The following is a 26746-nucleotide window of genomic DNA, read 5'->3' on the forward strand; positions in this document are numbered from 1 at the left end:
ATCATAGAATCATAGAGTTGGAATAGACCACAAGGGCCATTGAGTCCAACCCCCTGCCAAGCAGGAAACACCATCAGAGCACTCCTGACATATGGTTGTCAAGCCTCTGCTTAAAGACCTCCAAAGTAGGAGACTCCACCACACTCCTTGGCAGCAAATTCCACTGTCGAACAGCTCTTACTGTCAGGAAGTTCTTCCTAATGTTTAGGTGGAATCTTCTTTCTTGTAGTTTGAATCCATTGCTCCGTGTCCGCTTCTCTGGAGCAGCAGAAAACAACCTTTCTCCCTCCTCTATATGACATCCTTTTGTATATTTGAACATGGCTATCATATCACCCCTTAACCTCCTCTTCTCCAGGCTAAACATGCCCAGCACACTTAGCCGTTCCTCATAAGGCATCGTTTCCAGGCCTTTGACCATTTTGGTTGCTCTCCTCTGGACACGTTCCAGTTTGTCAGTGTCCTTCTTGAACTGTGGTGCCCAGAACTGGACACAGTACTCCAGGTGAGGTCTGACCAGAGCAGAATACAGTGGCACTATTACTTCCCTTGATCTAGATGCTACACTCCTATTGATGCAGCCCAGAATTGCATTGGCTTTTTTAGCTGCCGCGTCACACTGTTGGCTCATGTCAAGTTTGTGGTCAACCAAGACTCCTAGATCCTTTTCACATGTACTGCTCTCAAGCCAGGTGTCACCCATCTTGTATTTGTGCCTCTCATTTTTTTTTGCCCAAGTGCAATACTTTACATTTCTCCCTGTTAAAGTTCATCTTGTTTGTTTTGGCCCAGTTCTCTAATCTGTCAAGGTCGTTTTGAAGTGTGATCCTGTCCTCTGGGGTGTTAGCCACCCCTCCCAGTTTGGTGTCATCTGCAAATTTGATCAGGATGCCCTTGAGTCCATCATCCAAGTCGTTGATAAAGATGTTGAATAAGACCGGGCCCAAGACAGAACCCTGTGGCACCCCACTAGTCACAGGATGAAGAGGAACCATTGATGAGCACCCTTTGGGTTCGGTCAGTCAGCCAGTTACAAATCCACTGAGTGGTAGCATAGTCAAGACCGCATTTTACCAGCTTCTTTACAAGAATATCATAGGGCACCTTGTCAAATGCCTTGCTGAAATCAAGGTAGGCTACATCCACTGTGTTCCCTTCATCTACCAGGCTTGTAATTCTGTCAAAAAACGAGATCAGGTTAGTCTGACATGACTTATTTTTCAGAAATCCATGCTGACTATTGGTGATCACAGCATTCCTTTCTAGGTGCTCACAGACTGTTTGCTTAATGATCTGCTCCAGAATCTTCCCTGGTATTGATGTCAGACTGACTGGGCGATAATTATTTGGGTCCTCTCTTTTCCCCTTTTTGAAAATAGGGGCAACATTTGCCCTCCTCCAGTCTGCCGGGACTTCGCCTGTTCTCCAGGAATTCTCAAAGATGACTGCCAGTGGTTCTGAGATCACATCTGCCAGTTCTTTTAATACTCTTGGATGCAGTTCATCTGGCCCCAGAGTCTTGAATACATCTAAACTAGCCAAGTATTCTTGTACTATCTCCTTAGTTATTCTGGGCTCTGTTTCCTCTGCTGAATCATTTGCTCCAAATTCTTTAGGTCGGGCATTGTTTTCTTTATCGGAGAAGACTGAGGCAAAGAAGGCATTGAGGAGTTCAGCCCTTTCTGTGTCCCCTGTTTGCATTTCACCATCTTCTCCTCTGAGTGACCCCACTGTTTCTTTGTTCTTCCTTTTGCTACGGACATACCCATAAAAGCCTTTTTTGTTGCTTTTAACCTCTCTAGCAAGCCTGAGTTCATTCTGTGCTTTAGCTTTTCTGACTTTGTGTCTACACGTGCTGGCTATTTGTTTGAATTCCTCTTTGGTGGTTTCCCCCCTTTTCCATTTTTTGTACACATCCTTTTTTAATCTTAACTCAGTTAAAAGTTCTTTAGATAGCCACCCTGGCTTCTTTAGGCACCTTCCATGTTTCCATCTCATTGGTATTGCCTGAAGTTGTACTTTTACTATCTCCCTCTTAACAAACTCCCAGCCATCATGAACTCCCTTTCCTTTTAGTATTACTGTCCATGGGATCTCACCCAGCACTTCCCTGAGTTTTATGAAGTCGGCTTTCTTAAAGTCAAGAAATTGAGTCCTAGTGTGCTTGGCTGCTCCTTTCCGCTGTATAGTAAACTTCAGAAGAGCATGATCACTCGCGCCTAATGATCCTTCCACTTCTACCCCACTAACCAGGTCATCAACATTGGTTAGGACCAGATCTAAAATGGCTGTTCCTCTTGTTGCTTCTCCCACTTTCTGGACAATGAAGTTGTCTGCAAGGCCAGTGAGGAATCTGTTTGACCTTATGCTCTTGGCTGAGTTTGACATCCAACAAATATCCAGGTAATTGAAGTCCCCCATTACTAAGATCTCCCTTCCTTTTGCATGCTTAGCCATCTGTTCCAGGAAGGCATCATCTATGTCCTCCGTTTGGACATATAGGAGGTTGTACACTCTGCTTCATTGGAGCTTTTTAAGCAGAGGTTGGATGGCCATCTGTCATGGATGATTTGGTTTGAGATTCCTGCATTGCAGGGGGTTGGACTAGATGTCCCTTGGGACCCTTTCCCACTCCACAATTCTAGGTGCCACAGGAGACAACTCCTTGGGGTCTCTTGGGCCCCCCAATAAAACATTTAAAGGGGCCAGCACCCCCTGTAGTGTGTACAGTGGTACCTCGGGTTACATACGCTTCAGGTTACAGATTCCGCTAACCCGGAAGTAGTGCCTCGGGTTGAGAACTTTGCTTCAGGATGAGAATAGAAATTGTGCGGCAGCAGCGGGAGGCCCCATTAGCTAAAGTGGTACCTCAGGTTAAGAACAGTTTCAGGTTAAGAACGGACCTCCTGAATGAATTAAGTTCTTAACTCGAGGTACCACTATATATATATATATATAACATTTTATTAATTTTCCAAAAATAACAAAAATAAACCAATAACAATATTAAAACAAAACAAAGCAAAACAAATTGACTTCCCCCTAGTCCTTTCCTTGGTTCCATTGTTTATCAACATACTGCAAGTCCATTGTAAAGTTATAAACCATCAAATTACTTATTCTCCATTCAAAATTAAATTACAAGTAGTCTTAAAACCCTTCTAATGTATTAACCTGAGTACATTGCTTCTGAATATATACAATGCAGTCCTTCCAATCTTCCTCAAATCCGTTATCGTCTCTTCCTCTTAGTTTCATTGTCAGCTTTGCCATTTCAGCATATTCCATTAATTTAACTTGCCAAAATTCTTTAACTAGGACACCTTCTTCCTTCCAACGTTGTGCTAATAATGTTCGTGCGGCCGTAGTTGCATATATAAATACATTCTTTAGTGATCTTCCATTCAAATAGTGTATTTTGATCAGTTATGAGGGGCAGGGCTTACCTGGCCCCCTCCCCTATATTTTATTCAAGTTGGCCCCCTTGGAAGAAGGCCTGAAGTGAGAGAAAGGAAGCAGTCCATGGTCACGCAGTCTGCTTCCAGGGAACCAGTTGGCACTCTCCCTTGCTGCAAATGTTTGAGGAGGGTCTCGACACAACAGTCTGCTGTTGAATGAAGGCAGACCTTTCTCTGACCCAGTGTGACAACTCTTACGCTTGCACAGGAGAGGGGATCATAGCGTGTGGGTCTGTGTATTGCAGGTCAGAGAGATTCTCAAAGCAAGTGAAATCACATCCGAGCAATGCTAGCAAGCTGGTTCTCACTCTTCTATGACATTTGGCACAGGGATGTCAAAGCATCACCATGCGTCAGCTGGAGGGCATAGAAACAGAGGATGCTTCAAACCACCAAGGATATCTGCATGAACTCCTGGAGTATGGGGGACGCATAAAAAATTTCACCAAGACCTGCCAGAAAAATATCTGGAATATCTAGCAAAACTGGAGTTATACTTCATACAAGAGCGGACTTAATCTTTCATAATGTGTGGTGCCCCCAAATTGTTGTTGCTGTTTAGTCGTTTAGTCGTGTCTGACTCTTCATGACCCCATGGACCAGAGCACGCCAGGCACTCCTGTCTTCCACTGCCTCCCGCAGTTTGTAGCCTCATGTTCGTAGCTTCGAGAACACTGTCCAACCATCTTGTCCTCTGTTGTCCCCTTCTCCTTGTGCCCTCCATCTTTCCCAACATCAGGGTCTTTTCCAGGGAGTCTTCTCTTCTCGTGAGGTGGCCAAAGTATTGGAGCCTCAGCTTCAGGATCTGTCCTTCCAGTGAGCACTCAGGGCTGATTTCCTTATGAATGGATAGGTTTTATCTTCTTGCAGTCCATGGGATTCTCAAGAGTCTCCTCCAGCACCATAATTCAAAAGCCTCAATTCTTTGGCGATCAGCCTTCTTTATGGTCCAGCTCTCACTTCCATACATCACTACTGGGAAAACCATAGCTTTAACTATACGGACCTTTGTTGGCAAGGTGATGTCTCTGCTTTTTAGGATGCTGTCTAGTGCCCCCAAATGGATCTTCTCAATTTTGGATCTTTTGTGCCCTCTCGGCTCGGCAAGGGAACCGCCCTAAATGCAATGTGCTTGATAACCAAATAATGCTAATATTCTTCACTTGCTGCCAGGCGAATCTCCCTAGGAAGAGCATTCCACAAACGGGGAGCCACTGCAGAAATTGCCCGTTCTCGTGTTGCCGCCATCTGGACCCCGAAGAAGGGTTTCAGATGATGACCGTAGAGTCCAGGTAGGTTCATATGGAGAGAAGCGGTCCTTGATGTATTGCAATGTTAGGTTTAAGGAAGGTGGACCAACATGACCCTACAGGCCAAAGAGGAAGGCCCTGTAGGTCGGAGGTTCTCCAGCACTGGGGACCTCAGTGACTGGGCGATCGTGACTTGGGCATCAGAGAACTGGGTCCCCTGACACCACAGCATTGAACCCCTGCCAGAAGTCAAACTCAGCCTGCCATGATTGGCAGCAAAGGGGAGGAAGGAGCTTGAAGGATGGAGGGAGCAGCTCCGCGGAGAATCCCACAGCAACAGAAGAGAAGCTGGAAGATCTCCAACCTACGTCATTTGCTAAAGAGAGAGAAAAATCACACATATGGCAGAATTCACACTCCTGCATTCGGCTGCCTGCCCCTTCTTTAGTTTGTTGGGGAGGCTCTCCTTTTCCCTGGCTGTGATTTTCGCTCTTTCTTCGTTCTATTTTCACCTCGGTAATAAAGTGCATTAAAAATAACACCTAGCAAATGAGGTCTGCAGTCAGGGACCTAACTGAATGCTGCAGTAATTCATGTTTTTTTTGTGTGCCATTCATAAACTCCTCGCCGTGATGCAACACACACACTTGCCACCACGAATTCCTCTCTCTGAATCACCTGAGACAAAAGCAGGAAATGGAAAAGGCTCCACCTTTTGCATCCAGGAGAATTCAACGAGGAGAAGGATACATCTTGAGGCTCTGGTAGGGCGACTGTCCCCTTTCTTGGAAGATACGTCCTGGAGCACCATGTCCTGCATGACTGGGAAACGTTCAGCTGGTGCAGCCTCCCACTGTGGGCCAGAGAAATTCCTTCTGCTGCTATTGCAACTGCAACGTGCACAGTCGTTTACAGATAAATGAAGTTAGGTCCCTGCCCTGAGGATCTTACAGTTAGACATGAGACACCCCCCCCGGGTTGGAGTCAACACATGACATCCTCAGGCAGCTATGGGTTGTGCCCAATGAAGCTCTACTCATAGGAGACCCACTGAAATTCACAAACCTAGTCATGCCCATTAAGTCCAATGGGTCTACTCTAAGTAGGACTAGCATTGGATACAACCCTGTATACTGAAACTTGCCCTGTTTCCTGCCCTGTGTGGCATCAGCTCTCCAGGGTTTCAGCCAGTTGACAGTGCTACCTGGTGTGGGAATGTTGAGGATAGTAGGAGTGATATATTGATGAAATATTATCCTTCCTGACTCACGCTGGTGAGCTAATAGCAGAGCACATTCCATTCTACATAGCATGAAGCTAGTTGATAGTTTCGTTAGAATCATTTGAGTTAAGCAATCCAGTCTGGCTTGTCCGGATTGGGTTGTTCCTGGTAAATCCCCTCTTAAAACAACAACAACACAACAGTCTTCTTTTAGAAAGCAACGGTAAGGTTTACTTACATTCAGTTCACAGTATGATCCTGAAGGCAGGCTTTAGCTTTTAGTTACAGTTACAGAGTTACAGTTATGTCCTCTTGTGAGGGATGAGCCCATGTGCTGCTGGCTGAGATCCAGCACACAGCAAAAGCATTGAGAAGAGATGGGATCAAGAGAGTCAAGAGGAAGGTGACTGCATGACTGGCCCCTTTATAGGGTCTGCCAGGGTCACGCCCATCTACCTGGTCACACACAGGGGGAGGATGCTCTAGACCAGGTGTGACAGGAAGTCCTCCTGGCTGGAGCAACATTCCCCTGTGAGTCCACTCTGGGCAAACAGGAAATGTAGTACAGTGGTATCTCGGGTTACAGACGCTTCAGGTTACAGATGCTTCAGGTTACAGGCTTTGCTAACCCAGAAATAGTACCTCGGGTTTAGAACTTTGCTTCAGGCTGAGAACAGAAATTGCGCGGCTGTGGCGGTAGCAGAGGCCCCATTAGCCAAAGTGGTACCTCACGTTAAGAACAGTTTCAGGTTAAGAATGGACCTCCATAATGAATGAAGTTTTTAACCCAAGGTACCACTGTATTTGACTGCTTTTGTGATTCGAACCACTGACCTTCTGATTGGCAAGTCCTAGGCTCTGTGGTTTAACCCACAGCGCCACCCGCGTCCCTTGCGGTGGGTGTGGGAGTTATTTTTTAAAAAACACATATTTTTACCATTTTGTCACCGCCCTCAGTGATGACACCTGGGGCAGCCTGCACCCACCGCACCCCCCTTCCTACACCACTGTGCAGAAGCCCCTGGCACTTGCCTGACCTGCCTCTTCTTCTGAGCCACCCTGTGTTCCACCCTCCAGCTCTCAAGCTTCCCCTGCCTCTGATTCTTGCCTCCTGGATGGAACTGTTCCCCACAAATTGCTGCCCCTCCTCCTGAGTCAGACTCCATTCTCTCTGCCCCCGGTGCACATTCATCTCTGTGTCCTGCCAGTTCCGAACATCTACCTCCCTGAATTTCTCTATTCCTCTTTTAAAGTCATCCAAATTGGTGGCCCTCACTGCCTCCTGTCAGAGTAAGTTCCATAGCTTACCCATTACCCCTGAAATTTCTATGTTTGCATGTATATGTCTTAATTAGCCTCTTCAACATTATTATTATATTTGTACATCGCCCTATACCTGTAGGTCTCAAGGCTGTTCACAACACAAAGTTACAATACACAAAGCAAAAATAAATAATCAAAACAATTAACCATATTATACAATACACTCCTCAACAAAAGTCCCCTAAACCAGCTGTTCTCAACCTGTGGGTCCCCAGATGTTTGTTGGACTACAACTCCCATCATCCCTGAGCTCTGGCCTTGCTAGCTAGGGGTGATGGGAGTTGTAGTTCAACAACATCTGGGGATCCACAGGTCGAGAAAGACTGCCCTAAACAATACTCCAGCCTGAAAATACAAATACAAGAATCCAAATTATAACATATAACATTTGACAACAATTTTAAACAGCCCCATCCTCCAAATAAAACAGCACCCTCCCAAGTTAAAACCCCATCCCTGTTAAAACAATAATTTTAACACAAGGGGGCTGGCCCATGTCCTTGTCCCTCCCCCTCTCTCAAGCACACGTCCCAAAAAGCCTGTCCAGAATGTCCCAAACTCACACGCTGCTCAAACATGCCTTTATTTTCAGTCTTTTCCAAACTGAAAGCAAAAAAAAAAACCCCTCCACCCTAATCTAAACCTGGCAGTGACTCCTTTATAAATCTGGGTTCATGTTTCCCACGGCAAAGAGGTTCTTGGTTTTATGAGCTTCTTTCTGAAACGCCGGTTATGGGACTTTGCTGCAAAGCTTTTCCAAACCAAAGGAATTGACTGAGCACTGCCAAGCTGTTAAAACATTTTATTTTTTTGGTGAATTTAAAATAAAATAAAATACAAAACATCAGCCCACAGGACTTTCAATCAAGTAGAGTAGCCTGCCCTTGGAAGCCACAGAGACATTCCGAGGTTTTTCCTCTAACCGCTGGCTGTAGCCTTAGCATTTAGGGCATTTTCTAGCAAGTCGGCCTCCTTAGCTCTCCGGGAAGCGGATGATTAGCTGCAATTTCCAGAGCTTCCTTTCATAAGCTTACCTTCCCCACATCTGAGCACTGTGGGAGTCAACAGAACTGAAGAACATTGGCTGGCGCTGAGTTGAGCAAAGGTCTCTTCACCTCCCTCCGCCCATCTCAGCGAGCTTCTGTAGACCAGCGCTTAGGTCCCATCCTCACGGCACATTTAAAGCAGTATCAAACCACTTTAGAAGTCACGGCCTTCCCCAACATATTAGAAGGGATGTTGCTGTGAGGGAGCAGCAATCTTGGAGGTAGCATCTGCACCATCCATTTAAAGCACTACGATACTGCTTTAAACAGCCATGGCTCCCCCCCCCCCCCGAAGTTCTGGGAGCTGTAGTTTGTTACGGGTGCTGAAAGTTGTTAGGAGGTCCCTGTTCCCCTCACAGAGGTACAATTCCATACCCTCCGATTGTTCCTATTTTCCAGGGACAGTCCTGGATTTACAGAAGCTGGAATGCCCCGATTTTCCTTAGGATGTCCCTATTTTCATTGGAGAAATGTTGGAGCGTATGGAATAGAAAGCTGGAACTCAGTTCCGGCATCTCTCAGGTGGGCGCCATTGGCATTCGAAGAAAATGAGGGAGGTGTTCGTGGTGAGTTCCGGCACCTCATTTTCTAGAAAAATAGCACTGGTCATGCCCATATTTTTTATTGGAGAAATGTTGGAGGGTATGGATAGGATGTCCCTATTTTCATTGGATAAATGTTGGAGGGTATGCAACTCCCATAGTTCCCTGGGGAAAGGGCTTGCTGGGAACTGTAGCTCTATGAGGGGAGCAGGGGGCCTACTAACAACTCTCAGCACTCTCAACTGACTACAGTTCCCAGGATTCTTTGGGGGAAGCCATGGCTGTTTAAAGAGGCATGATGGTGCTTAAAATGGATAGGCCTTCCGCCATGTTGAATTCTGCCTTCGGGACAAGAGGCAGAATGCATCTGAATGCAGTGGGAAAGGACGATCATTCTTATGTTCTGCTTGTGGACATCCCATAGGGCAGAGGTGGGGAACCAACCTCAGGATGGGGTCTGAACAGGGCCCTCCCCAGGTCACACAGTCTCCGGCCAGGCCATGTCCCCTGCTAGGGATGAGGTCGACTCGTTCTGCAAAAGGGTTCATAAAAACTTACCAGCTTGCAAAAATAACCTACTTGGCTTCAATTCTTCAAAGAACTATTTGTAAGTTCACTAGTACTTTGTGTCCACTAGTACTTTGTGTGGGACGTGGGTGGCGCTGTGGGTTAAACCACAGAGCCTAGGACTTGCTGATCACAAGGTCGGTGGTTCGAATCCCCACGACGGGGTGAGCTCCCGTTGCTCGGTCCCTGCTCCTGCCAACCTAGCAGTTTGAAAGCACATCAAAGTGCAAGTAGATAAATAGGTACCGCTCCGGCGGGAAGGTAAATGGCATTTCCATGCGCTGCTCTGGTTCGCCAGAAGCGGCTTAGTCATGCTGGCCACATGACCCGGAAGCTGTACGCTGGCTCCCTCGGCCAATAAAGCGAGATGAGCGCTGTAACCCCAGAGTCGGCCACGACTGGACCTAATGGTCAGGGGTCCCTTTACCTTTACCTAGTACTCTGTGTGCCCCCCCCGGGTATTCAAATTCATCTAGAAGTGGGTGCAATGTGACATCATCACAACACACCATCTAGTTTAAGTTACTTGCCACGGAAAGATTGGGAAAAGCCATCAATGGTTATACACTGCCCTCACGGTCTGGTGTGCTTCTGAATACCAGTTGCTGGAACCCGCAGGAGGGGAGAAGGGTCTTGTGTTCAAGTCCTGATTGTGGGCCTCCCTTAGGCATTTGGCTGACTACTGTGAGAACAGGATGCTAGACTAGGTGGACTGATCCTGCACACTCGTCTTACGTTATTTCTGCATGAGATTCCTAAACGGTAGTTCACTAGACCTCCAAGAAATTGGCAGCTTTTTGAAGAGGTGGAATGCTCTGGGTTGTAGTTAAAATACACGCTGTCCCTCTTGGGAAACCTTAAGCCATCAGCATTTTGAAGGCCAGCCGCCCTGTTTTCTTTCCAGGCAGAAGCGGGGTATGTGTGTGCGTGTGCACACTCATGTGCCAAGATGTGGTTCAGAGGAGAGCACAGTCTCTGCTGAGAACTGCAGGGAGACCGCAAAAGTAATTTCACTTGGAACATGGATATCCTGCTGGGGACAGGGATTTTTTCATAGAAACATCAAATCAACCCATGGTGACCAATGATAGCTTGGTGGATTTTGGTATGCTAGTCCAGAAGGAAAGGTTATTTGTTTTGCTGGTGGGGTGGCATTTTTTTTTTCAGATGGCAATTTAGATCCAGTAAGGAGCGGGGCTGGCTTGAGAGTATCAGTGTGGAAATGGTTAGTAAAGGTAAAGGGACCCCTGACCATTAGGTCCAGTCGTGGCCAACTCTGGGGTTGCAGTGCTCATCTCGCTTTATTGGCCGAGGGAGTCATGTGGCCAGCATGACTGAGCCGGGTCATGTAGCTAGCCGGGTCATGTGGCCAGCATGACTGAGCCGCTTCTGGCGAACCAGAGCAGTGCACGGAAACGCCATTTACCTTCCCGCCGGAGCGGTACCTATTTATCTACTTGCACTTTGATGTGCTTTCAAACTGCTAGGTGGCAGGAGCAGGGACTGAGCAACAGGAGCTCACCCCGTCGCAGGGATTCAAACCGCCGACCATACGATCGGCAAGTCCTAGGCTCTGGGCTTTAACCCACAGCGCCACCCGCGTCCCTTTGGAAATGGTTACTACTCGGCCACAATTCCCTGATCTGTGAAATGGGTACAATGATGAGAATGCTGTGCATGGACACACAAATCCAGGGAAGTAGATTCTGCACCACAAAAACGTCTGTCTTCCAAGTGGGTTCAAGCGGTTTTGCCTTTGCCATACCACCTTTCCCTGGGAAACCTGCTCCTTAGTGCTAAATTGGAACAAACAGCAATCTGCAGAAAACCCGATGGCTATTTGTCCCAATTCTGGCCTAAACCACAGGTTTTCCCCAAGGAAAGTAGTGGGGCAAACAGAAGTGAAGGTGAGCCCTAAGTGCCAGTCTTCAGAGCAGCCTCCCCCAACCTGGCGCCCTGAATTCCAGATGTTTAGGACTTTAACTCCCACCAACCAGCTAGCAATGAATGTATCTGTTTTAGTTTCTCTCGGTACCTTGTTTTTCCCTTTTTAAGTACAGTTTGCCTTTATTTTCTCATCAGTTTTTTTATAAGTCCTTGTTAAATTTCATCCACATTGTAGTGTGCATTTTTAATGTGCAATTTTGTCAAATATGGAAATGTGTTTTGTTTAATTCCAGTGAATGCTGAGTACACAGCTTTTTAACCTTGCTTTTTATACCTGCAATGTGTGTTTTCAGGACCCACCCTACTCTGGTGACAGAGATCTGCTTTAACTGTTCTTCATACTGAATTATAAATAGCTGGTGAATAAATATAATAACATAAATATTATTCTTGATAATTAATATTAATGTTTGCAAGCAACCTCCCCTAATATATTATATTTTTTTGATATGCTATTATCACTAATAGATGCATTTTTTGCACACCTCCCCCAAAATAATGTATTTTCGTACATCACATTGCAAGTGGAAATTGTGAAGGATAACTGCGTTTCAGGGCACATCTTGCTTTGGGAATTAGATAGGTTTGTATTAAAATGAGAACCGGACTGAATTTCATCCCTATTCCTAGCCCTTAGCCACAATGACTACGCTAGGGCTGATGGGATGCTTTAGGGTGGCAGAGAAGCCTCTGTTGCTTTTTTGCTGCGACAAACTAAGTAAGACAGCAGGCCCTCTGAGGTTGTAAATTAGATAATGGGGATGCTGCACAGGCGAAGCTCTGCTCCTTTGATCTCAGTTTCTATTTTAACACTCGCCTTGCAGTTACCTCACTTATTGTGGTTTTTGGTGCCTGTTCTTTTGGCTAAAACAAATAAAACTGAAGCGGACTTCGAAATAATAAATCACTATCAACATCACCACCACTGTGGAAGGACGTGTGGATCCAGAATTGGTCTCCACAGTCACTTACGGACTCACTGCTAAGATCATGTTCATGGAAGACAATCTTACTCGGCTACGAGTGATCGCCAAAGACGAAGAAGACATGTTAGAAAGGCCAAAAATCTACAAAATGAAGCATAAGAAGCTGGATGGTGAGGTGTTTAGAAAGTGGGGAGGGTAAGGATAACTTCAGCTTTCGATTACAGAAATCTAATTGGACAATTAGCCAAACTGGCAGAGGCTGATGGGAGTTGGAGTCCAACAGCATCTGAAGGGTCACAGGTTCCCCATCCCAGGTATAGACAATATACCTGTATATACCTGCCAATGGGGTGTATGGGGTGTTAGGGAGGGGTAGTAATTCTGGTGGGGGATACATGGTGCTCCCTTTGGGGTAGTTTGTCCATCTTTGGTCCCCACCCCATACTCAACTCTTACCTGCAGCTTCTGGCAGGTGGTAGTGTGTGACAGCGGCTACACGCTGAAAAACAGCTTCAACTCGCCGGCTGAACCAGGTGAGGGTAGCCAATGGGTCTCAAACCCTCAGTGAGTTAGGGATTTCCCCTACATATGAAGACAGTCTCCTATGCATTGAGCAGAGGAGACCAATGGTCAAGAAGGTGGTTTCTGCACGTGCCGTAGAGCAGGGGTAGGCAACCTAAGGCCCAGGGGCCAATCGCCTTCTCAATCCGGCCCGCAGACAGTCCAGGAATCAGAGTGTTTTTACATGAGTAGAATGTGTGCTTTTATTTAAAATGCATCTCTGGGTTATTTGTGGGGCATAGGAATTGGTTCATTTCCCCCCCTTCAAAATATAGTCCGGCCCCCCACAAGGTCTGAGGGACGGTGGACTGGCCCACGGCTGAAAAAGCTTGCTGACCCTCGCCGTAGAGGTTAAGGGGTGATATGATAGCCATGTTCAAATATATAAAAGGATGTCACATAGAGGAGGGAGAAAGGTTGTTTTCTGCTGCTCCAGAGAAGCGGACATGGAGCAATGGATCCAAACTACAAGAAAGAAGATTCCACCTAAACATTAGGAAGAACTTCCTGACAGTAAGAGCTGTTTGACAGTGGAATTTGCTGCCAAGGAGTGAGGTGGAGTCTCCTTCTTTGGAGGTCTTTAAGCAGAGGCTTGACAATCATATGTCAGGAGTGCTCTGATGGTGTTTCCTGCTTGGCAGGGGGTTGGACTCGATGGCCCTTGTGGTCTCTTCCAACTCTATGATTCTATGATTCTATGATTCTAAGATGGGGCTTGTCAACCTGGGAAGGTAGCCCATCTAGGAGAAGGCAAACTCTGCTCCTAAACCTCCACTGCCTTGTGGGATATCTTTGGGAGAAGGAAAGGCTAAAGAATAAACCCTACACAAATCTGGAGTGTAGTCCCGGATGGCATGTTGTACGCCTCCTTCCAGCAACTCCTGCAGCCAAGCTGGTGCCAAACTCTGCTCTGCTTTCCTTTGGACCACATCAGCGACCTCCAGATACACTGCTCCGGCTTGTGCTCTGCGGAGGTCAGTTCAGTGCTTCAAAAACAGTGGCTTGACTTCACCTCCCGAGGCACCCTCTGACGTCTCTCGAGACAGGCATGGATGCCAACAACCTGTCAATCGTCGGCCACGGATTATAGGAGTTCTATCATGTGTTCCTTGAGAGCGTGTGGGGCTCTAAAGGGGGAAGTGCTTGAAATAAACAAACACCAGCGGTGTAGTGACATACTTGCCCCAATGCACATGCCTTTAGTCATGCTAGATGTAATGTGGGAAAACATGATTAAGATTGTGTGTGCATATTATATATATATATATAGATATAGATTTTGATTTTGTGTGTGTGTATAATTGGTTTTACGAAATACAAGATAAATCATTGTTGAAATCGCGAAAGTACAAAAGCATACATTTATTTATATTTTTTTAAGACGCCACAGGGCGGAGTGATTCAGATCCACACCACAGTGCTAGGGAAGAAGGTTTTTAACCCCGACCCCTGGTCTTTTCTGCTTATGTATAGAAAACATTTCCAGCTTGTGTTCCTCCAGGGCAAGCAGTGGGGGAATGAATAGCCAAAGTGGCTCTGAGTGCTATAATCCATAGCCAATGTCAGACCTTTCCGGGGGAACCAAGCCCATGGAACCAAGTGGCGTTTACTTCCATGTAAACACGAAATAGTTATTGGGGGCCAGCGCCCCTATCCTGCTCACCTTTCTTCAGAAGCAAGTTCCACTCGCGGATGCCAGGTTGAGTCCCTTCATCAGCCTCTCCAGGTAACCCTGTGGCCACATCCCCTACCTGAAACCCCCGAAGAGCCGCTGCCATATTGCCCCGACGGACCCAAGGCCTGACTCTGCATAAGGCAGCTTCAGCCTACCCTGCCTGAAGAAGCCCAGAGGCTAAAATCCGCCCAGCGCCCCCACTGTGCGCCATGGCCGATTTCTAACTGGGTGGAAGCCCGTCGAGGAACGTAGCTGGGCAGTTTTACGCCACTGGACTTGGGTGCACGTCTCCTCGGGAGTAAGTCCCACCGACTTGAGGAAGGGGCAAGTCAGAGGCGGCCCCCGCCGACGGCAGAACGCAAGGGACAGAGCGCGCGCGCGCATCTGCGATCCTCCGCCCGGTTCCCCTTTGCGCGCCGTCGGGCAGGGGCGGAGGATCGGTGGGCGGAGCCGAGGCGGCGCGGCCAATCCTGGCGGCCGGGCGGGGCCGGTGGAAGATGCGGCGCTGCTGGCGCTGAGCAGCGGCCGGCCGGGCGGCAGGTGCGCGTCTAGTGGCAGCGCGGCCGCGGCGGCTCATGATGTGCCTGGAGAGCGACGGCTCGTCGAGCGGCGGCCCGCCGGGCTGCAGCGGGCGCCTCCGGGTCTCGGCCGCGGCCGGCGCGGGCGACGACGACGAGGAGGACGACGGAGGAGGAGGAGGAAGCGGCGGCGACCGCGGCTGCTGCGGGCGAAGCGGCGAGGTGCAGACCCTGTCGGGCGCCGTCCACGCGCCCCAGGGCGGCGCCGACAAGGCAGCGGCGGCGGCCGCGGGCGCCGCGCCTCCCAGCCTGGGCAGAGCGCGCGTGGCGGCCGCCGCCATCCTCAGCGTGGGGAACGTCCTCAACTACCTGGACAGGTACACCGTGGCAGGTGAGGCGGCGCTTCGGGAGATCCCCGGCAGGCGGGCCGAGAAGGGGCTCGCTCTGCCCCCGAGGGGGGGAAACCCACGCGCGCTCCCCCTTCTCCACCTTAACCATTCATTCATTCATTCATTCATTCTCTCCATCTGATCTTTTCCTTCGGTCGCTTTCTCTCTCTTTTGACTCTCCCCTGTTCTCATTTCTTCTTTTTCCATTTATTCGCCTTCTTTCCTTTCCTGTTTCTCCATCCTGCGCTTCCCTCCCCCACGCCCTCTTTCTTATTTCCCTCCTCGTCTAATTTTTTCTCCTTCCCTTTTTCTTCCGTTTATATCCTTTTCTTCCTCCTGTTTCCCCCATTCATTCGCTTCCTCTTCCCCCACTGATTTTTCTCCCTTCCTCCCCATCTCCAGCCTTTCTCTTCCTCCTCTTTCCTATTCCCTTCCTCTCCCCGTCTCTCTTTTCCCCATCCTCTTCTCCATCCGTCCCCAGCGATCTGCTCGCCCTCCTTCTTCCATCTGCGCTTCTCTCTCTCTCTGCCGCATGCTGTTTAGCTGTCCTATTGGAATAAAAGCAGCTCTCTGGTTTGCCATGGGGATGTGCATACAAAAGGCTGAGCAGAGCTGCGTGGCGGGAGGTGAGGGGCGCCCACCGCTAGGCACCTTGGAAAAGCAGGGGTCCTCTCCTGGATTTGGGTATGCTGGAGGTGGCCGGTGCCATTGGCATGGATGAATAGATGGATGGATGTTTTGGTCCTCATCTCTCCGCTGCAAACATGCTTCGCATACCCAGAAGGAATCCATTGTGGTGGTTAGACAGCCCTCGCTGTTTTCGCTGGCTTGGTGTGAGAATTTGAAGCCTTTCTCTTAATTCCAGGCAGGTCAGCTGGAGGTGGTTTCAGAGCCAGGCTTATCTCCCTGTGTGTCATTTAAAAATGATAAAGAATGTAAAAATGCTCAGGTCAATAGATGCCCACGCTAGACGACCCACTCTCTCTCCCCCCACCCATGTTTACGATGGCTGAATTGCAGCGCTTTGGGTTTTAATAAATAAATAAATCGGGGCCCGTGCAACGTAATTAACTAAACACTCCTTGTGTGGAGGCTTGCGGCATTGTCTTCCGCTCTGTCTTTTAATTGTGCACCCCAGTAAACGAAGGAAGGTTCTGTTGTCCCTTCCCCGTTGAGTTTTGCGATAAAATAAGTCATTTGGGGTCCCAGCTCAGAGATGTTTGCTTCCCAGCCCTGATGGGGCACCCAAAAGTAACTCCTCTGTGTTTGCACATCCCAGATCCCTGACACTGTGGGGTGTGTGTGTGTGTGATAGAGAGAGAGAGAGAGAGGGCTGTGAGGGAAATATGGGATGCCTCTCTGCATTCTGCATGGATGACAGGTACAGCTGTTAGACCTGAGATAAGATGTACTTTGAAAATGAATTGGGTTGGAAGGATGGGTATTTTCCAGTTAGTTTGGAAATATTGCGGTGTGTGTGTGTGTGTGTGTGTGTACTGCCCAAGCAAGTCATTGTGCGTGCTTGTGTGTGTATAATATATCCTGGATTTTCTGGAGCACAAGAAGAGGGCAATCTTGGCTTCTGTTTCAACACTGCTCTTTGCAGCAGCACATGGAGAGATTTGTAGGAGAGCTTTTTTCTTCTGGACGAGAAAAATGGGCTATGATCCCCCCCTTTTTTGCCTGGAGGGGAAAACATGCTGGAAGGGGAACTGGCAGCCAGCAAGAATGAGCTGCTGTGTGTTTTCCCTTGAAATGCTGAGTGCTTTTAAAATGCTGCATTTCCAACAGACACAAGTACTGTCCTCAGCTGTGCAAGGTGCCATGGCTCAGAATTCAATGCCTCTTTCTTGGAACCAGTTCAGTAGGTAGAACTGATGGTCCTCAGTCTTGTTCCATTTTGTAGGATATTTTCCTACCTTGCAGGTCTGTTGTGACTGGGGTGAAACAGGACAAGGGAAGCTTGAGTCCCCCCCGTGCATGTAAACAATGGTTGTCTGCCTTTGAATTCTGCCTTTTTTCCAGGGACCTGGAAAACATATTTAATCAACACAACAACCCTCTGAGGTAGCTTAAACTAAGATGTAGTAACTAGCTGCAGGACATTCATGGTTCAGCAGAGGGGTTTGAATCTGCGCTTCCCATATCCAAAGCCACTGCTGGCTACTATGCTACCGGTATATTGCCTCTGTAATCATGTTTAGATAGTGCTTATATAAGGCCACAGAGTGTCTTCTGATTGGGAAAGAGAATACGGGGAGGCAGTTTATAATTCCTGCTGGGAACTGCTACACACTCAAACAGGGATGGAAGGACCTGACTCTGTCATTGTTCTGTTTCTTATTTCTTACCTGGTCTTAAATTCAATCCTCCACATTTCTGCAGCAATTAATGCTTCAAAAAAGAACATTTATGAACATTCTTCAGCAGTTTGATTTTTTCCCTAATACAGTAAGCACATATTTGTATGTAGATATTGTTGGATTACAATTCCCATCATCCCTGAGCACTGGTCCTGGTAGCTACGGATAATGGGAGTTGTAGTCCAACAACACCTAGGGGCCCAAGTTTGAGAAAGGCTGGACTAGGACCTGGGAGACCAGGGTTCAAACGCCTACTCAGCCACGAAGCCCACAGAGAGAATTGCTTTATACTGGGTTGGACTGTTTGTCCCTACAGCCTAGTGCTGTTGGCTCCGACTGGCAGCAGCTCTCCAAAGTCTCCGCTAGACTTTCCCTTCACTTCCTGCACAATACTCCTTAACTGGAGATGTCAGGTACTGAACCTGCAAAGCACGCACTCTGCTATTGAGCCACGTTCTCTCCATTCTTTATGTGGGCAGGTTCAGAAAGCCCCTCACTGTGTTTGAAATTGGACCCATTTTCTCTACAGAAGCTAGCAAGAGGTTCAGATTAGCTACTGCAGTGTGTGGTGGGGGCCACTGGCTACAGGCAAACTCTTCTGACACAAGTGGTGCTTCCACAGAGTACACACAACAGGGAAGGGCTTTTTAAAAATGTATTTTATTTGCCAGTTTCCCAGAAGCACCTTTCCAGCCACCGGGAGAAATGAGAGGCGGTATTTTGCAGACAGTGGGGGCCTTCGTTTGCCATATTTTTGGGGGGAACCCTGTTGAGGGTTGGGGTTTTTAAAAATGAAATTCGCCAAAATCTACACTTCCGACATGGGCTGCCATTCATTTTCCCAGACATGTCAGCTACAAAAGAGGACCAAATATTGTCTGTGTCCAGGAAATTCCAGATGTATAGCAACCCTAGTTATGCTGAGAAGGAAGCAGCAGGGCTCTGTGTTTGAGCAATGCATGCAGAAATTCCCAATTTCAGTCCCCAACAACTCCAGGTAGGTTTAGGAAAGTGGATCCTGGAAATCCACTGCCTGTCAGTGTTGAGGGAGTACTGATGGCCCAGTGGCATGGCTCTGTATAGCTTCCTATGTCCCTGTAACCACCTCAGGGTGTTTGACAAGGCAAAAAGAAGCCTGACTGCTGGATCATTGGACCAATTTCTAGGCCAAATTCTAGGCCCATCTATGCCCCATTCATACCATAAGATACCTCTCTAAGCAACCATGGCTCCCCCCAAGGAATTCTGGGAGTTGTGGTTTCTTAAGGGCGCTGAGCGTAGTTTTCTCTCCCATGTAGCTGCAATTCCCAGAGCGGTTTAACAACAATCCCTCTCAGTGCCCATAACAAACCATAGCTCCCTTGATTTTTGGGGGGAAAGCCACAGCTTTCTAAAGTGGTATCGTAATGCTCAAAACGTATGGTGCGAACATGCTCACAGTCTAGCATCTATTCCTCACAGTGACCCACAAGATGCCTGTGGGAAGCCTGCAAGTCGTGTAGACCTGACATTTGGGTGGCTGAGGGGAAGGCTCCTAATTTTTTGACGGTTGTCTATTTTCCTTAATCATGCCAAGGGTAAGGCCCTTTTGAGCTGGCTTACGTAAACAGCTGTAAAATGCAATATGACATTTCAGTGAAAACCAAACTGCGGAAAAACAGCTCGCAGGCCGGCAGTGACACGCTATTATTGTGAGAAATGGTGTCAGGGACAGCCGGAGTTGTTGGGGGTGGGGAGGGGAAGAAGAGGGAGGGAACTTCCTCCTGGGCTGGATGGGAAACCAAGCACATTTTGTATTCCTAGCGTTTGGTCAGATCTGCTTACGCCGCAGAAAACCACCGCTGTTCACTCTGGGAAGGGGAGAACACAAACGAGATCCTTCTTTGCAACCCCACCCTGGTCCCTCACATCCATTTTGTCAGGGAAGAGACCCCAGGATGAGGCGGCAGCGAGAGACCTTCTTGATAGGGTGTGGAGCAACGGCCGGCCACCATTTTTCAGGAAATCCAGGAAACGCCTGTGTAAACAAAAGCCTGGGCAAATGTCAGCTGGCCTTGTGGAATGGGTGGCTTCTTCAGCCCTAACACATTCCTTTGTTTGGTCCTTTTTCTGTTTGGCTTCTGGTTCTAAAGATGGCTATAAAGCTGGGGAAGTCCCAAGCTCTCCTTAATGGGCCAAAAAGCTGGCCAGGACGTTAGATGCGGGTTGCGGGTGGCATTACTCATAGCAGCACATTCTGGGTATAGAGAGGCAGGAACTAACTTTACTTAACCCACCTCCAAGTGGGAAAGTGATAAGGGCGATGGTTTCACACTCACCACCAAGCTGTGCTCCAAACTGAGAAACTGTATCAGATGAGGAACCATTGAAAGTGTGTGTGTGTGATTTGGAGAAGAGAACGTTTAAGGGTAAGGGGAGGAATGGAAGCTATTTACAAATCTATGAAGAAAGGACAAATGGAAGATGGACTAGATTAGCCACCGGCCTGATCCAACAAGGCACTCCTTGTGTGCTCCATTGCTCCATGGATCAGGATTAGAAATTGCAGGGTGGGCAGATTTTTGGGAACCTAGGTAGCTGCTTCATAGGGACATAGGTAGACCGTTGCTCTATCAAGAACAGTACAGTGGTACCTCCGGTTACATACGCTTCAGGTTACAGACTCCGCTAACCCAGAAATAGTACCTCGGGTTAAGAACTTTGCTTCAAGATGAGAACAGAAATCGTGCTCTGGCGGGGCGGCAGCAGCAGGAGGCCCCATAAGCTAAAGTGGTGCTTTAGGTTAAGAACAGTTTCAGGTTAAGAACGGACCTCCGGAACGAATTAAGTACTTAACCCAAGGTGCCACTGTATTGTCTACACTGACGGGAAGCAGCTGTGCAAAAGAGTTCAGGCAGGGACAATCCCAGACCTACCTGGAGTTGCAGGTGATTGGACCTGAGAAATTCTGCTTCCAAAACAGATGCTCTGCCACTGAGATGCAGCTTTCAAATTTCTAAATTAATGGTCTGTTTGACTATGGAACATACTGCACTGGGAGGTGGTGGGGTCTCCATCGCTGGAGATATTTAAGCAGAAACTAGATGGACATCTCTCAGGGATGCTGGCAGATACAGAATTCCATCACTGAGCCTTGGGTTGAGCTAGGTGACATTCAAGGTTTCTTGCAACTCTAAATTTCTATTACAGTATTATTACTTCTACCAGAGTCTGTCAAGACTGGCCCGTTCGGGCAGGGGTACCTTTACCTTTTTTACTACTATTACTGTTATTATTATTCCAAAGTTTATTGGGGTTCCTCAGTAACACCCGTAATTGTGGATAAGATTGTAGATAAGCCTGCACAGTGGTACCTCTGGATGTGAACGGGATCCGTTCCGGAGCCCTGTTCGCATCCTGAAGCAAACATAATCTGCGTCTGCGCGTGTGCGGGTTGCGATTCGCCACTTCCGTGCATGCGCGTGACATCATTTTGAGTGTCTATGCATGCGCGAGCGCTGAAACCCGGAGGTAACACGCTCTGTTACTTCCGGGTCGCTGCGGAGCGCAACCGGAAAACGCTCAACCTGAAGCATAGTCAACCCGAGGTATGACTGTAGTGGTTAGAGTGTTGACCTAGGGCCTGGGAGACCAGGGTTCAAATCCCCACTTGATCATGTAGCCCATTGGGTGACCTTAGGCCAGTCGTGAACTCTCAGCCTAACCTACCTCACAGGGTTGTTGTGAGCATAAAACAGAGAGAGGGAGAGCCATGTACCCCACCTTGACCTCCCCGGAGAAAAAGATGCGATATAAAGGGGATAAATAAAGCTGACATATGCCTTGCTTGCCACTTCTGCTTCCCCTCTCTAATGTGCAGCTACCTTAGTATTCAAGGTATGTTCGCATTGGGACAGATGTGACCTGAGTGGGTGCCTTAAAAATAATAATCCACAGGTCACTGAAATATGCAGGATTTTTCATTGTGGACGTTCTTCTCAAAAGTCATGGGGCGCGGCTGAGATGGCATGTAAAAGATGAGGACTGGAGCCTTGAAGCTAGTGCGGCAGAGCACCAGTGTAATTGAAATGTAGCTTGCGTACGAATTCTGGGTTGCTAACTCTGCAAATGGAAAGGCAGCAGCCCAAGGTAATGAAAAGATTAGCTGAGGTTAATTACTCTGCCTGTGCTATGTTTGTGCAAATGTGTTTCCCGCCCCCTTCCCCCCCCCCACCCTGTCCGGCTCTAATTTGGAATCGGTGATTCAGCAATCTGGGTGCACATCCAGTCCCAGACAGGTGCCAGCAATGTATGCGTGTGTTTGTGTGCGAATCAGGTCATCAGGTGAAAAATCCGGTTTGTGTCTCAGGGCAGGTGGCAATTAGCACTACCTGCTCTTTAATGCAGCCAAAGCATGGTGTGCTCATTAAAGAACGCAGCAGCTTTGGAAATTTGGCCCCGGCCCAGTTGCAAGGGAGGAGCTGGACCCAGAGGGATATCCGCAAGGTGACAGATTTCGGTGTGTGTGTGTGTCAGAGGATAAGGTGCAGTTTCTGCCTTGGTCACATCCTTATGCTTGGCTGTTAAGTCATAAGCCAAACCTTACGTGCTCATTTCCTGATACCTGGTTAGCAATATGTGGCTTCTCTGTTGACTTCCGGCTCTGTAGTGAGTAAGCTGTTAAGCTCTTGGTTGGTTTTCTTTGAAAAAACAAACAAAACAAAAATCTTCTGAAGGGGTAGGCAAATAAATGCATAAATATTTGTGGTCATCTCCACCTTCAAGTATAGCTTGCAAGTTTTTGTTTAGAATCTCAGGAATTCATTTTTCGATCCAGCACGGTCCAGTGGTTAAGGTGTTTCACTAGGCCTGGGGAGACCCAGTTTCAAATCCTCACTCAGTGGAGGAACGTGGGACCACCATGTTCTCAGTCCAGCCTGCCTCACAGGGTTGTTGTGAGGGTATAGTGTATGCTGTAGGTTGTGGTGCAGAGAATTATCTATAAAAAATAATGAGTTTCATTGCCTGGCATTTTGTCGTCACTGACTCATTCACTTGCTGATTGGAAAAATCAGCTGTAAGACTTCCCCAACAGACAGCTGAAATTTGGCGTGTGTGTGCATTTGCTCAAGAGACTAGCTTACCCAGGTGACTCCCATTGTCTCTGGCCATGTTGGCTTAATGTCTAATGAAGCAGCCCCATGTTCATAGAATCACAGAACTGCAGAGTTTTAAGGGACCCTGCGGATCATCTGATCCAACTCCCTGCAGTTGAAGGAATATGCAGTTGTCCCATACAGGGATCGAACCTGCAACCTTGGTATTATCAGCACCACACTCTAAACAACTGAGTTATCTAGTGATTCACTGCTTTGCAAATTGGCACTGTGTGACCCTCCAGAGTTTATGATGGCAGGCTTTCAAAGTGTCTGAGAGGGTCCAGAACAGACTGTCCGTTGGCCAGGCTGGGTTGTCAACTGACCGGGATGAAACCTGCACAGCCGGCTCCTCTGCTTTTAAGCAGCAAGTTCAACTTGCAGAGAACCACGACGGAAGTTTCTGCAGCCTTCATCTGCCCCCAAAGGCTTATTGTGGAAGGAGTTTGCTACCCTCCGTCTGCCTGGAGTTAGGAGTTGGCTTTCTTTTATTCTGCCTGCACACGTGGCTTTTCCTGGAGAAGAAGAAAATTGTGTGCCTCTTGTCACTAAGGAAGGGAAGTGGTTGAGGATATGAGAGCGAGCTCTGTCATCGGAGGCAATTGTAGCGCCACGGTGAGAATTGTCGGAGCGGCATTCCAGAGACACCTGTTGGCACGGTGTCCGCCCCTCCTTCAAGATGACGTTTCCGCAAAAGTCACGTGGACTCTAGATTCGGAGGCTTTGGAATGTTGTTTTGCCTTTGCCTCTGACTCATCCTTCGCATCTCCTTTTAGTAACTCTTTGCATTCTTTCTGATCTTCGCTTCCTCTTTCCTGATCTCTCTTTATGGTTTCTGTAACCACAGGAGAGTTTCCTTCCAATATCTTGCAAAGGGGGCTCCTGATCTCAACACACCTCCATACTTGGAGGAAGGGTCACAGCCCAAATAAAGCAATTCTGTAAAGGCAGGGCTGTAGCTCAATTGCAGTGCATCTTCCTTTGGATGCAAAAATCCCCAGATTCAATCCTTTGCATCTCCAGGTAGGGTTGGGAGTGGAATTCTGGACAGCTGCTGCCAGTTGGTGTAGACACTACTGAGCTAGATGGACCCACCGGTTGTGTGTTCTACTCTGCCTGATGTATTGGCTCACAAGGGTGCCAACTTGAATAAAATATGGGGTGTGTGTGTCAGGTGAGCTCTGCCCTCCATAATCGATCACATACACACCATCTGAATGGCAATGCCCATCAACTTTGTGTTGGCCTGCCCCCCCCTTAAATATTTTATTTAGGGGGTTGAAGGGACCTTGGCCCTAGAAGTTAGCTCCTATGGTTGTTAGGAACTCAAACATATAAACTAGGTGCCAAAAAGCTAGGTTGCCACAACCAAATGTCTGTTTTGGCCAGGGGGTTGGGCTGGATGACCCTCGGGGTCCCTTCCAATGCTATAATCCTACGATTCAATTATCTCAGCTTACATTCCTTGACTGCAGCTTGCTCTTACAACAGTTCACTTGTCCCAGTATGCAAGAAGGAGAAACACACACACACACACACACACACACACACACACACAGTGGAAATGGAAATGGCATTGACTATGGACAAAGGCAGAGGTTTTAAAACTGCAGTCGCCAACCTGGTGCCCAGGAACCTTCACACAGTCGCAATGGGACCCGGACCAGTAGCAAAACATGCCTAGGGAGTTCCTGACACTAGTTCACACAATCCCCACTGGATCAGACTTAAGGCTCATTTAGTCTCATACTGGCCAGAAAGAAGCCTATGAAAGCCTGAATGTGGGCTGTGAGCTCAGTTACCCCTCTTCCACTCAGAGGCAGATTTAGGAGAGCACAACCAGTTCACCCACACTGGGTGCTACTGGGGGTGCCACAACAATGATGATCAGTGGAAGGTGCTGAAAGTTGGCGCTGCAATTTGAAAGCCCAAAGTCCACCACTGTTCCCACTCATCCCCCTCATGTCCTGCCTCTGAGGCTGCAGTTGATATAGCAATCCTAATTAGCGGCCACTGATATCTTCCTCCAATTTGTCTTAATTCCCTTTTCAGGCCGTTAGTGGCCGTCTCACTTGCGGCTTCAAATCCCCCAAGTTAACTATGAGCTGTTGCGTAAAGAAGTTTGTTGTTTTGTCTACGATGTATCTCCAGATATGAAGGCTTCATGGAACGAACCCATTGAGTTCTAAGCTTATGAGAAAGGAGATAAGCCTCTTGCAGTTAAGGGCAAAGAGTCAACTGTGTTTTACCCTAAGTAGACCCATTGAAATGAACGGACCTCACTCAGTCATTAATCAGAATCTGTAGAATTTAGTGGGATACTACCCAGAGTCTTTATTCTGCCTTCTAAAGACAAACTTGTCACTTGCAAGGCAAGAGGATCTATTTTTAGGCAGAATGCTTTCCCTTCCTCTCTTTAGAGTCTGGTTTACCACTGCAAAATTTGCTTCCATGCGGCTTTATTATTATTATTATTTTATCCATGCTTCCTAAATGAGGTCAAGAGAAGCTGCACCAGAACTGAGGTTGCAGCAGAGGACATTGCAAGACCTCAGCTGCCTCCATGAGTCGGGGTCAGTCAGATACATATCGCTGAACCTGAGATGTACACACTCAACACCCCTCTGTTGTCAGGCCTTTTCTCCCTCTGTAACTTCGCTTCCAGAGGCTTCCTTGCAAAGCCAGCTTGTTAGAGCAAAGATGATCTGTATGCAAGGCTTAAGCTGTCCTGTGGTTGAGATGATCCTCAGAGGAGATATCTCAGTGTATCTGTGTAACTTTTTCCTCTGGCTCCAGAGTTTGACGAGGTGAAGCATGCAAATATGTTTTGCTCTTGACATATTTTTTTTAAATGCGATCCCAACGGATGCAGATTTTTTTAAAAATAATTAGCCTGCTTTTCCAGTCTACATCCTTCAAGCTATGATGGCAAAGTCGGCGTGTGTGTTTGTGTGTGAACCGGGGACTTGGAAGCCTAAATTGTGAATACGGTTGAAAGAGTAGACATTGATTCATGTCTTGGGGCTGTATTAGGTACAGCATGGGAGATTTACTTCAAGTTTCCCCCTGTTGCTGGGTTGTTTTAATCATTTATTTCATTTGAATGGGTGTCTGTGTGCTTGTGAAGGGGAGGGTTCAGATTTGATTAAAGCAACAACACAGAGAAGGGGGTGTCTCAACTCATCCCCCAGAGGTCATCCTTCTGATCAAAATCACCATTTTTCTCAGCTGCAGGAGGGAATATGCTAGATCTGTGAATCTTTATACTGAAAGAAAAGCCACAGTGAAAGGGGGCAGTGATGGATTTTACTGGCTAGTAGAGAAAGGGTTAAGGGATGCGGGTGGCACTGTGGGTTAAACCACAGAGCCTAGGACTTGCTGATCAGAAGGTCGGAGGTTTGAATTCCTGCGACAGGGTGAGCTCCCATTGCTCGGTCCCTGCTCCTGCCAACCTAGCAGTTCGAAAGCACGTCAAAGTGCATGTAGATAAGCAGGTACCGCTCCAGTGGGAAGGTAAACGGCGTTTCCCTGCGCTGCTCTGGTTCTCCAGAAGCGGCTTAGTCATGCTGGCTACATGACCCGGAAGCTGTACTCCGGCTCCCTCGGCCAGTAAAGCGAGATGAGCACCACAACCCCAGAGTCGGCCATGACTGGACCTAATGGTCAGGGGTCCCTTTACCTTTACCTAGAGAAAGGGTTAAGTGCACACATGCAAACGGAGGCAGGGCCAGCCTAATGTACCATAGAGGGCTGGCATATGCAATCCATTTATATGAAAAACCCCTTTAAATCCCATGCTTAAAGCACCCCTTCTGCAAGAATCC

At 47.9% G+C, this 26746-nt stretch overlaps 1 protein-coding gene across 2 annotated transcripts in view; it reads left to right on the forward strand.

Annotated features, from left to right (window-relative positions):
* Positions 1 to 15092: 15092 nt before the first annotated feature.
* The window catches only part of SPNS2 (SPNS lysolipid transporter 2, sphingosine-1-phosphate), a gene marked incomplete at its 5' end in the record, with an annotated part of 98018 nt that continues 86364 nt past the window's right edge, over positions 15093 to 26746 (forward strand). For both annotated transcript variants that reach the window (XR_014002584.1, XM_081173041.1), the window contains one exon: positions 15093 to 15426. Coding sequence is in view for 1 of the 2 variants with exons in the window: in XM_081173041.1 (XP_081029167.1) it covers positions 15093 to 15426 (334 nt within the window). The remainder of the gene's footprint in view (positions 15427 to 26746) is intronic.

Source organism: Podarcis bocagei, assembly GCF_964188305.1.
Source record: "Podarcis bocagei genome assembly, chromosome: 15".
Taxonomy (NCBI): domain Eukaryota; kingdom Metazoa; phylum Chordata; class Lepidosauria; order Squamata; family Lacertidae; genus Podarcis; species Podarcis bocagei.